Source organism: Octopus bimaculoides, chromosome 4, assembly GCF_001194135.2.
Source record: "Octopus bimaculoides isolate UCB-OBI-ISO-001 chromosome 4, ASM119413v2, whole genome shotgun sequence".
NCBI classification, from domain to species: domain Eukaryota; kingdom Metazoa; phylum Mollusca; class Cephalopoda; order Octopoda; family Octopodidae; genus Octopus; species Octopus bimaculoides.
The window spans coordinates 82,421,527-82,435,197 of NC_068984.1; the positions used below are offsets into that span (position 1 = coordinate 82,421,527).

Sequence of the window (13,671 nt, forward strand, 5' to 3'; positions counted from 1 at the left end):
GTGCATCATCATCTACTGCCCAATCTCATAGAATTCTGGCAGAACTGTGTAGCAACAGATCGCCAGCAATTGCTTCATCAGAAATTGCCGTCCTACCTCCTACGAAAAGGAATTACCCTGCTATGTATAATCAAGGCAGCGCAAAAAGTTGCTTTGCACAAGCATTTGTATAGCCAATTAGACGGATGAAATTTACGTACACTTAATAACGTTACACAAAACAGCCTTCAGACTTTCCATATTAATTTCATCGTCTTTTGAATTATGAACATATTTACATCATAAGGGTTTTTTCATTGTAAGGCCTTCTTTTTTAGATAATTTTCACCTAGCAAGACTTATCGTAGATGACGTAATAACTCACCCCCGGACAACGTCTGGTTATACTGCTAGTATATATATAAAAGGAATTTTTGTCCATTCTTTAGCTAAAACAGTCTCCGGTTCTTGTAGTGATGATGGTGGAGGATATCAACTCCTTGTTTTTCTAAAATGCACCATAAATGTTCAATAATATTGAGATGTGGCGACTGTGGTGGCCAGATAAGATGTTCAACTTCACCAGAATGTTCCTTGTGCCATTCAGTAACAGCTTTAGCTGTGTGAATTAGTGCATTATCATCCTGAAAGATTGTGTTTCCCTCCGTATTTCATATCTAGAATAACTGTTACTTAAACATTTTCCCGCACCGTCTCTGATGAAGGGATATATAGAATATCCCGGAAACAGCTGTAAGACCTCTTTATAAATGTTCTGAAAACTTCCGCAGCCTTGGATTTTTTATTTCATTCTGTTAATTTATATATATATATGAACATACATACACACTCAGATCTTTTAGTTTCTATCTATGAAATCTGCTCACAAGGCTTTGGTCAACCCAGGGCTATAGTAGAAGACACTGAAACTGCATTAGAAAACAAGTCTTTCAACCAGGCAGCCATGACTGCACCTGTCAAGATGTATCTTGTGATCCATGCTTTAATGATTAATATTAACAAGGATGATCGATTAGCAAAAGTGATAGAGCATTATACAAAATGCTTGGAGTTGTTTAGTAGCAGTCCCTTTTCCTTTCAATTAATAAATAAGTATCAATTAAATATGCATTTGCTTTAATTGAGAATTATCATTCCATAAAATATAAGGCCTTTTCCCTCTATCATGAATCAATATTAATATGGTGGGCAGTTTGCAACTTGTTTCACTGCTGTCTGGTGCTATTTTGATTAAAGTATTGCTAACTATCATAGTAGAAAATATACATAACTTATTGTGATGGGCTTCCTTTCATTGAAAAATGAAGCTTTCAGCCTATGTACTAGATATGGAAAGTTTCTTTTGTAGCATTGGTTCTGAGAAAGAGGGCTGAGTATAAATCCTTATTACTTTGTATTTGTTTAATTTCATTATTCCATTTCTATGACATTATCATAATAAACATTTATCACAAGTTGTTTAACCCCAAGTCATCCCTGATCAAGTAAACTCATAATCAGATATGTTTGCAAACATTGCAACACTGCAGTATACACTATAAATAGGCATTTGTTATAAATACTACTGTGCCAAGTGAATGTACCTCAGTCATTCTTCTATTTAAAATCTTAAAGAACATATGTGTTCTTTGTGTTACAGTTTTACATGTAGATGTCTTGCTGTTACTACACCAATAAAGGATGTCTGGTTTGAAATTACTCAACGTTCTATTTGTGATGTGCAGATCTTTGTAGCAGATTGACTAGCAATGCTTGTGCATCCAAATTTTAATGTCAGCATCTAAAAGATTAAACTATATTTTCTTCTTTGTCTGTTTTGATTGCAGTTACTAGTGAAAATATTCTTTCAGCTGTATTTCTTGTTATTTTTATTGTTAGCTTCATGGATTGGCAAAATAGTAAGAGCATCAGGCATAATGCCGTGCAATATTTCTTCTTGCTGCTTATGTTCTCTGTTCAAAAGGTCAATTATACTTTTCAGCCCTCCAGAGGTTATTAAAATAAAGTATCAAGTACTGAGATTGATATAATTGACTCTTTGTTTTTTATTTTTATTTTATGTATTTCAGTCTAAAGGATGTGGTCATGCTGTGGCACCACCAATATCAACACCTTTTGAATAGCCATTTCTATGTGGTTGGCTTTTAGTGAAGGAGGGAGTTAGATTTGAGTTTCTTGCCATGATCTGGTCCCATCTGGGATCAGGGACAGCAGAAAGGCAAAGTGCTTCTTGATAACCTGCTGTGTGAATCTTTGTTTAATTCCTTCTCATGAGAAGGAAGTGTTTTTAAATTTCAATGTTTGGCCTTACTGATGAGATAGCATCACATAGCCTTTTCATGTGAACAAATGATGCACTGTTGATCAATCCCTATTATTTGCACATAGTGTTATTCTAATAGAAACAGAAAATATAATATTATATATTTTATTTAATAGCTTTGATTCAGTAAGCAAAACAGATTGCATTTAGATTAAGTTAAAAGAATATGCAGTGCGTGAGAAGACCAGGCAAGCCAAATGAGACCTAAATCCAAGGCCTCTGCCAGTGGTGTAGCCAGCCCACTTATGCGTACCTTTCCTTCATTGGACACTAAACTCCGCTTGCGAAGACCTGTTGAGGCAAGTGAAATCGAAATCAAACTAAATTCGACGACTGGCACCCATGCCAACGTCGTCTCCTTCATTGAACACAAAACAAAGCTTGCGAAGACCTGTTGGGGCAAGCGAAAGCGAAATCGTTATGACATCTGTGCCCAGCGTCACCTTTCTGGCACTTGTGCCCATGGCATGTGTAAGGACTTTCGAGCGAGATCGTTGCCAGTGCCCCTGGACTGGCTCTTGTGCAGGTGGCACATAAAATACACCATTTTGAGCATGGCCGTTGCCAGTACGACCTGACTGGCCTTCGTGCCGGTGGCACGTAAAAGCACCCACTACACTCTCGGAGTGGTTGGCGTTAGGAAGGGCATCCAGCTGTAGAAACTCTGCCAAATCAGATTGGAGCCTGGTGTAGCCATCTGGTTTCACCAGTCCTCAGTCAAATCGTCCAACCCATGCTAGCATGGAAAGCGGACGTTAAACAACAACAAAACCTTTTTTCTTTTTCTTCTTTAGGTGATTCTTGAGGGAACAGATCCCAGTATTTTGGCATTCAGTGACCCCAATAGAGAGCATTTGGTGGAACAAGTATCAATAAAGGTTTGTAAACTAAAATTTCTGTCTGAAAATGTTGTAAGTGGTTGAAAGGCTGGTTAACACTTAAATTATCATCTAACCCATGTTATTGTGTATTTAGTACAAATACTAGCACAGACATGATATCAGACTAAATGCTTGACAGGTTTTAGTTTTGAGTTTGTATCCTGCTGAGATTGACTTGAATTTCATCTTTCAGTTTGATAAAAGTAAGAAAGATTAAAACTAGATAGAGTATTATGTGAAGACTTTAGTTGTGTTAATAATGCCAAGTTATTTTCATTGTTGCAATTGAATATTTGAACTGGATTGCAACCTTAGTCTCTTGTTCAAACCTGTTTGTCTAACTGTGACTTTATTGTTGAGGTTAACAACAGGAGGTACATTTACTGGAAAAACAAATGTCTTACATAAAGAAACTAAAGGAAACTTGTCTATGATTGCATCAGTGTAAAATGCCTGCATAACAGTCTAGACAGCTAAAATTCAGAATATATTTTATTAGGACCCAAATTGCTCACAATACTGTATAATATTACTAAGTGTTAAAGCATAACTGAGAAGAGCTCTTTTACTTGTTTCAGTCATTTGACTACAGCCATGCTGGAGCACTGCCTTTAGTTGAGCAAATCGACCCCAGGACTTATTCTTTGTAAGCCTAGTACTTATACTATCGGTGTCTTTTGCCGAACGGCTAAGTTACGGGGACGTAAACACACCACCATCGGTTGTCAAGCGATGTTGGGGGGACAAACATATACATACACATACATATATACGACGGGCTTCTTTCAGTTTCCATCTACCAGATCCACTCACAAGGCTTTGGTCAGCCTGAAGCTGTAGTAGAAGACACTTGCCCAAGGTGCCACGCAGTGGGAATGAACTCTGAACCATGTGGTTGGTAAGCAAGCTACTTACCACACAGCCACTCCTGCTGTCCATGAAAAAAAAACTCTATTTCAATTATTGTAATTATTATTGTTGTTGATCACAACAATCATTTTCTGAATGTAACCAGAAGTTTGGCTGTAATCTGTGACCTATATTTGATGTCCTGCTAAGCATCAATGATTTCTGTTATATTTGTGCAATTAGCTTTTGAGACAAACTTTTAACTTTGTGATTGTTATTGGGTGACATATTTCTTCTGATTATTTAATGGGATGCAAATGCATATTTACATGACATTTTTTGTTATCCATACTAGGAACCTGTGGTTTACAACCAGGAAGGGAACTTGAAAATTGTTGCTATTGATTGTGGGATGAAATACAACCAGGTTCGTTGTTTGACTCAGAGGGGTGTGTCTGTGAAAGTTGTACCATGGAATTACCCTGTGAAACCAGATGGTAAGTAACTTCTAACTAGCTGCATGGATTGATTACTGATTTATTTCATCAAGCGCAGACATGGCTCTGTGGTTCCCATCCAATTGGTTCTAGATTCAGTCCCACTGCATGGCACCTTAGGCAGGTGTCTTCTACTATAACCCTGGGCTGATCAAAGCCTTGTAATTGGATTTGGTGGATGGAAACGGGAAGAAGCCTATTGTATGTCTGTTGGTGTCTCCTTGTCTTGACATTGTGTAATTGTTGTAAACAAGTGTTGCTGTCACACAAGCTGTGTCCTTTTCCAAGCTTCCAGGAGAGCATGTCCAGCCAATGGATAAAAATTACTTCACTTGGAAACAGGTGAGGGCTGGCAACAGGAAGACCATTTGGCTATAGAAAATCTTCCTGAACAAATCTCATTTGATCCAGGCAAGCATGGAAAAGTGGATGTTAAAACAATGATGTGTACAGGTAGGTTGAGATATCCATCTCAGAATATGGATAGGAAACCTGAGTATTGTGGGGGAGTCTTTTCAAAAATATATTTAAGCAAAGGGCAGCACTATTATTTTTAGAGGTCCTTCCAGGCTGATGAGATGGATAGTGTTGATATTTCCTTTGAACTTCTGTTAGTTAATGCCTATCGGGAATATGTGGTGAGGAAGAGGAATGTTTGTGCAAAGTATTTGAGTGTTGCATGAAACATAGTGGCTGACAAAAGGAGGAGAGCTATATAATTTAAATGAGCTTGTATTTAGATAAGCAGTTGTTAAAATAGTAAAAGATGCACCGAAAAAGAACCAGTGTGACTTTATGCCAGTAGTTGTAGCATGTCAGTGAGTGAGGTTTTACCAGTTAGATGGAACCCAGCCCCTACACAATTGCTTGACCTGTTTTGGAATAGCAGCCAAATTCCCTGAAATTCGTGTACTATGTTAAAAAGAAGGATATACAGGACAATGTACCCCATCATGCAGAAACTTTATATTGTCATAGCTGGCACCTTTGATCATATAGTCTATCCAATCAGTGCTGATGTAGGGTTAAGCAATAACAAAACAATACAGGTAACATAAGAATATCATACAATAATGCTAATCAAGGTTTATATTCCAAATTACTTACACCAACACTTTCACAGTTACCTAGTTAATTCCTATAATTCCTTCTCAGGCATCACTTTCTGTTTTACACACCTGAGCTAGTTGCTCCAACAGTGTGGTCAACACGCTGCCAATTCTCTTCTGGCCACCTCCTCAACTTCATCATTATTTGCATATCATTGGAAATAAAATCATTGTGGATTAATTACACAAAGATATTGATTAGTATGAAGATTTTAGGAAACTAAATCTCCTTCAAATCGCATGCTAACAGTTTGGGAAAGGAAGGGCACCTTAGATAATGTGGTGGTGGTAGTGGATCTGTTGTTTAGTAAGGTATGGATTTGTCCCAATAAACTGAATTTCCTGCTCCTAAATCAATATGTAAGTGGCTGAACATTTTGCAGACACGTGTGGTTTTAGCATAATTCTCATACAGAGTCAGTGTGATATAGTGTGTGTGAATAAGTACAATCTTGTCTGACAAGCTTTCATTTGCAAGGTATGGGTCAATCTGAAGTTATAGAAAATGACATTTGCTCAAGATGTCATACAGTGAATTAGGGCTTTGTAGATATGAAGCAAGCTTCTCAGCCATTTCACCATACTGCACTACTACCTTGGATAATAATGATATTTAAACCAGTGTTATCTGGCCCAAATATTCTACCTGTTCTATAATCAAGCAGGCCAGATCTGCTCTCATAACTAGCCTACAAATATCATTCTAAAAATAAACCATCACATCATTGAAATCTTGAAGCTTCAATATAATGCATGATGCATTCAAAACAATGTGAATAAATAAGCATTATATGTGATAGAGTAATCTGAATGCTTAAGAGTCATAAGAAAAAGACATGATGGTTATGGTTAGACTGTTTTTGATCATAAGATTAAACAGAAACACACTGCAGTACATAAATCATCATCATCATGACATCTGTTTCCCTTGCTGGCATGGGTTGGACGGTTTGACAGGAGCTGGCAAGGCCATGTCAAAATATAACAGTAAACAACTAAATGACTAAAATGTAACTTGGACAATATAGCTGAAATAGTCAACATTATATTCATCTCTGGTAACCTTAAACACAATACACCAACCTGGTTACTCAGTTTGCTAGAAAGAGCAGCTAAAACTCCCTAAGTTAGGCCTTATGATCCCCCAAAAAGAAAAAACAATGTTAAATAATTTTATCCAAGTTGTGTAGTGTCTGAATAAAAGATGGGTCGGCCACAACTGGGTTAGTTTAGATCAGAGCTGACTTGAGGTTATACATTCTGAAATAGTCTCAGGATCATGGAAACAAGGGAAACAGAAGACTATCAAACAAACTACAAAAACAGTACTTTGTAAAATACTATACAACATAATTAACTATATGTCAAAGTAATTGTTATGGCTTTGAACAAAGTGAGGGAAGACCATTCCTGAAGTAGGCAAGTTCAACAAAAGTTCAGTCTTTCTGTTGTGCTTTTAAAGTATAAAAAAGAGCAAAGTGTTAGAAATAGCAGTCAAATTTCCTTCAAATCACAACTCAGTTTCAGAAGAAAGGACACAAGAAAATGTTATCTTGGGGAAAGATGAATAGTCAGAGCTGGAATACCTTCTCAGGTCTGCTCAGTTGGACAGATTCGGGCAATTTCCTTGTAAAATTTTTGCTAGCCTTTTTTACTCTGTCAATCTTTTTGTTTAAGATTTATCTCTTCCTTGCCTTGTTCAAAAAGGCCACTCCTTCACCTGTACATTTATTGTTTGTCTCCTTTTATCCTTTTTACCCTTTGATAGTTATGAAACTAATGATATTAATTTTGTAAATATGATGAAACTTCTAATAATTTCTAACACGTTTATATTCAATTATATTGACTCTATTGTTTGATTGCTTCTTTTAATTGTTGATCCTGGGAAGATTTAAACGAAAGTTTAGATGTCACCAGGCAGGTTTTGAACTCAAATCATTGTCCAATAGAATTTTTTAGAGGGAACATTTTAGTAGTAGGCAGTCTTCCCCTATAGAACCTTTTAAAGTATAAAAAAAAAAGAGCAAACTGTTAGACATAATGGCAAAATTTTCCTCAAATCATAACTTATTCTTGGAAGGAAGGCTACATTTAATAATGTGAAATAACGAATACACTTGAAAAGCATTTTTGCCTCTCCTATCCCATAATTACAATAATGATGATTTCAAATTTTGGAAGAAGAGATAAGTCGTTTACATGACCCCCAGTGTTCAGCTGATACTCATTTTACCAACCCTAAAAGCATGAAAGGCAAAGTCAACCTTGGTGGAATTTAAATTCAGAAGATAAAGATGGATGAAATGCCACTAGGCATTTTGTCTGGTGTACCAGCAATTCTGCCAGCTTGCTGCCTCAATAATAATAATTTCTTACATGTGCACAAGGCCTCATATTCAGGGCCATTTTAATGTTGATTTTTGTCATCTATAGAATGATAAAAGGCTAAGTTGAACTATGCAGACTTGAAATCAGAGCATATAGATCCATACCCAAATTCTGCAGAACTCTTGTGATTATGCCAATCCACTACATTTGCTGCATAATAATTATAATCCTTCCTACTATAGATACAAGGCTTGCAATTTTGGCTAGTCGATTTTATTGATCACTGACAGGATAAAAGGCAAAGTCAACTATGGTGGGATCTGAACTCAGTGTAAAGATGGTTAAAATGCCACTAAGCATTTTGCCCGGCATGCTAACGATTCTGCCAGCTCACCACCTTTACTACATAATAATTGATACTGAATAATTACGTTTGAGTGAAGGAAATAACATGAAAACTAGTTTCTGGATCCTTTTTTTTTTTTTTTTTTTTTTGTTTTAGTATCATATCTTGTTTGTGTGGGTGGTTCATGAATCTATTAATGGGTTGTGTTTGTTGGTTTGGGAACTGATATTATGTGTGTGTGCTTGTATGTTTAGTTGGATATCTGGCTCGTTCATAGATTAACAAATGAGGTCATTTAGAATATTTGTTTACTTTACAATTTTAAGACACATATGCACACATTGCCGAAGTAGTATTGATAATGCTATTTCATCTAGTTGAGTAGGATTGGTGATTTTAGAGCAGGGGCACTTCCCATTGTTCACTATGTGAATTAGTGTGTGTCTGTGTGTACACACACACACACACACACACACACACACATACACACCTTTCCATTGTTTTCACATCCGTTCTTTGCATGGGTCAAACAGAATTTGTTGTAGCTGATTTTCTACAACTGAATGCCCTTTCGACAAACTTCACATTTCCATGGAATATGAAAAATAAAGGATACTCATTTACGACTATTGCAGTGTCAAGACATACTCACACATACTCACCCATACATGCACACTAACAGATACATACATGTATGTGTGTGTATATATATATATATATATATATATATATATATATATATACACACATACACGTGCTGAATCCACTCAAGGCTTTGATTGGTATGGGGCTATAGCTGAAAACACTTGACCAAGGTCCCACACAGTGGGATTGAACCTTGGACCATGTTGTCGGGAAGCAAATTTCTCAATCACACAGCCATACCTGCACTTAGTGAAGAAAAGTATAAATTTCACATATTGTTCTGTTGTGCTCAATGGCTGTTTCATTTGTAATAAACCTCATTATATAATTATGTTATGAAAGATACATAATTAATAGATTAATTTAAAAGTGATGGAAACCGAAAGCCCATTGAATGGACTGTACTTGTAATCCAAAGGTCTATCCTTGTTGCTCTGTGTCTGGAATACTGAGCTACTTACACTATAAATTGAGTTTGTACCAAAGCTGATTGAAAAACTGAAATACTGGTTGAAATCATGAGATCCATCATCTGTTTTTATACAGTAATATTTATTTCTTTATTGCTCAGAGGGGACAAACAAGGACAAAGGGATTAAGTCGATTACATCGACTCCAGTGCGTAACTAGTACTTATTTAATTGACCCCGAAAGGATGAAAGGCAAAGTAGACCTTGGCGGAATTTGAACTCAAAACGTAAAGGCAGACGAAATACCGCTAAGCATTTTGCCTGGTGTGCTAATGATTCTGCCAGCTCGCTGCCCTTTTATACAGTAATATTGCTTGTAATGATCTATCTATATAAGTCAAAGCTTCCTTTATAACTGTATATGTGTTTGTCTGATTTCCCCCCTTGTATATGCATGTGTTTTGCATACGTATTAGAGAAAAACCAGTTTTGTGCTATTTATATTTTACTCAGTTATTGATTTGTGAAGTGAACTGAAATAGGAACAACTCGATTGCAATTGTACTGCAGGTCACACTCATTAACGGTATTGCACAGAATATTCATACATGTTCATTAAGAGGATAACAAGCAACAAATAAAGACCTGGTTATGCCTGATACTTAAAAAAAAAACCTCTTTATTACCTAATATACTGGTGTAGGCTGTGTCATTGTACAATTAGTTGTATTATCATTACAGCCGACTTAATAACTCCATATGACAGGTGACTGCATCTGCAGGTTAGAAGTTGAAGTGTATTGGTGAACAACTTCATACCATTTAGTTAAGGTGCTGTCTTTCTTTGGATATAGTCTAGGGTATGTGTGTTTGTAGCAGCACTGTCCCAGTTGTGGATACAGTACTCCACTGTGGGTTTCACTTGAGTTTTGTAAAAATTTGCAAACTGAAGTATTTTCTGGCCTGCAAGAAGACACTCTTTGCCATTTTAAGAATGTGTATTTGCTAGGAGAGATCTTCAGTGATGGTGAGGCTTAGCATTTGAAATGATTGTAAGGGTTTTAATTATATACTGTTAATGTTGATGAGTGGAGATGGCTGCAATGTTTCCTTGATATGGGCAGTGATTGTGTCTTTGCTGTTCAAGGTGATGAGATGGGTTACAATGAAAACAAAACAAAGCACCATATTGTAAACTTGGAACACATGTGTGATTTCTTTCTTTTTAATTTTTATACTTTACATCACAGCAGTGCAAACTTCAACATTATGCAATTAGGTGTAATTTCACTATAGCCTTCTTAACAATACTATATAATTATATATGTGCGTGTTTATATAGAAATAATGGATTGTGTGAAATATAGTTTGTTGAAAGAAAGTGTGCAATTAATAAGAAGTGGCTGGTGGAAGGGTTATTTTGTTACTCCAACTCAGCTGTTTGGCCTATGATTTGAGGCATTCCAGCCATGACCATTTGGACTTCTTTCTTTCTGGAAATGTATCTTGTTGTACATTAATCCAGTGTTGTTTAAGACAGTAGATGCAGTTTGAAGATTTAGCTCCTATTTCTAACAGGCTGAACTGCTCTATAGAGGTTGTCTGGTTTTCAAATGTAAGTTGCACATTGCAAAGAGGAGTTTGAGACAGTACAGTATGAGGCCTGTGACTGAAGATTTTTGGTAAAGAAAGTTTGTTGTAACTCCAATCACTCTTCTTTTGTATGTATGTGGCATTGAGATTGTTGATCAAATAATTAAAAATGGCCAAGGAGTTCAGCACACTAGGAATATCCTACAATTAACTGTTTGTTGTCATGCAATGTTTACTAAAGTACAGCACAATATGTTGCAATTAGTGCATGCCTCGGTATGAATGGAGATTTTATGGGTGAATATTAGCTCTGTTTACAGGTATACAATTCAACATAGAATTTCTTTGGAGAGAATGTGGGTTTGTTAGCTTGTATTTGTATGGCTTTGTGCTAGCTTTTCAGTTGTGTATGTGTATACTTGTGCTTGCTTTTGTTGTTTGGCTCCAGGTTAGCCTAAGTAAGATGACATCAGTAGCATTGTGTTTACTGTCTTTTTTGTATGTCAGATTATATTGTTCAGTGTGCATTTCCTTATTTTAAGATAGTAGTGTGATTTGAGGGGAACTTGATTTGTTGCATGAAAAGGGACTACATGAAGTTTAAGGCAAATTACATAGTGTGGTAATTAGTGCTGTAGTGAACCAAAGTATTGTAGTAAACAGTAAATGTGTATATAAGTATGTATGCAAGTAACTAAGTATGTACGTATGTTTGTACCAATAAAGTAGTAAACCATCAGTTTTAACTGTGAACTTTGGCTTTTACTTACTTACAAGTATACTAGAAGAAAAATGTTAATACTCTTTAAAACAAGTAATTTATAAATCTGGCACAAGCCAATGTACTTCACAAAGGAAGAGTCCACTTGATAAATGTCAAATAAATGAACATATTCACCTGCTATGTAGAGTGATACAACGCTCCATCTTACAGGTTCAAATCTAGCAAAATCACAACACTCACCCCACCTAAAAAAAGTTGACAAGCAGTTCAAAATTTAAGAATGCCCATATAACGGTCTGGAGGTCTTACACGGTGTGAACGCCGAAGTGGTTCGGCAACAGGTGAAGGGCGGCATCATGAATTTCTTCATTTTCTAATGTGATGGGATTGTTTATAAATATAGGAGTTGTCTCAGAGTTAAAAGTTTCTGTGGGTGTTTCAACACCCACAGAGCTCATACCAGTTCCTCTTGGATACTTGATATGAGCATAATATGGTTTGGATTCCAGTAGTTCTACTTCTTGAACCAGAGGTTCATCCTTATTACAAATATACTTTCTGAGTAGTACTTGACTAGGTTTAGTAAGTCACGTAGGCATGCTTGTACCACTAATGGATTTTTGTGAATACAAGAATAGTTGTTCGTGTGGAGTACAATTTGTAGCGATGCATAGCAGCAATCTAACTGAGTGTAACATATCAGGTAGGACAACTTCCCATACTCAAACAGGTAGGTTTCTAGATTCTAAACACAATGTAATAGTTTTCCACACTGAACCAACAAATACTTGCTTTGAGCATTTCTTGTTGGGTGATATGGAGTAGATCTACTCGTAGGGACACCTTTGGAATGTAAAAATGACTTTAGTTCTGACGACATTAACAATGAACCTCTATCTGAATGTATATACCCTGGAAGGCCGAAGATTGAAAACAAAGACGTAAGACCGGAAATAACAGTAGAGGAAGAATTATCCTTACAGGCAAAACCGAAAGGAAATCGTGAATATTCATCCACAACTATTAATAAGTGTATTTTAAGGGAGACGATGGCAGAGGACCTTTAAAATCTTTGCTTAGTCTGTCAAATGGATGCATAGCAAGAATCAACTCTTGATTTTCAGGCCTATAGAATTGTGGTTTATATTTCTGGCAAGTAGAACACCGGGAAATAGCATTTTTTACATCGTCTACAGAATACGGTAGATTACGAACTCTGATAAAATGCACCATATGTGCGATTCCAGGGTGACACAACCTTTTATGTAATTCAAAAAGTCCGTGTGGGAAGTAAGAGCAAATTTCTCTTGAAAGTGTGTCAGCAGCGGTATTTAATGAAGCTGCTCGATGCTGTACGTCATACTGGTAACGCATAAGCTCTAAATTCCACCTTTCAGTCTTCTCATTTTTTATCTTTGATGACGGGTGTTGAAAATGTAACCCACAGATTTTGGTATTACCAAGGTAAATCTTCGACCCATGAGGAAGTGGCACCATTTCTTTATCGCTTCAACAATAGCATAAGCTTCTTTTTCAATGGCTGAATGGTGCTTTTCGGAAGAGTTGATCGTATGCAAGAAAAAGGCAGCCAGTCAGCCATCCTGGTTCAACGTAGTGGTGATAGGCACATTGGATGCATCTGTTTCGATTGAAAACAGCATATTATTGTCAATTCGCATCTTTACAGCATTTAGAATTGCGGTCATATTCGTGGGTCGGGTCTTTGATGGCATCAACTGCCTCTTTAGACAGTGTTAGTTTTTTTTATTTATTTTGATTTATGAAATTGTCAATAATTCGCTGAAAACAAGCAACACCATTTGTTAATCCATAAGGAAGTCGTGTGAACTGATACAGACATCCATTTGCCTTGAATGTGATATAAATTTTAGTGTCTTTGTGGAGCACTACACAATATGCGCTACGTAAGTCTAAACGACTATAGTATTTGTAACTAGAGATC

At 36.5% G+C, this 13,671-nt stretch overlaps 1 protein-coding gene across 4 annotated transcripts in view; it reads left to right on the forward strand.

Annotated features, from left to right (window-relative positions):
* LOC106882594 (CAD protein) overlaps positions 1-13,671 on the forward strand; it is a 98,584-nt gene that overhangs the window by 14,493 nt on the left and 70,420 nt on the right. For all 4 annotated transcript variants that reach the window (XM_014933327.2, XM_014933329.2, XM_014933328.2 and 1 more), the window contains exons 4-5: positions 3,118-3,201; positions 4,409-4,550. In XM_014933327.2, coding sequence (XP_014788813.1) covers positions 3,118-3,201; positions 4,409-4,550 — 226 coding nt within the window. The remainder of the gene's footprint in view (positions 1-3,117; positions 3,202-4,408; positions 4,551-13,671) is intronic.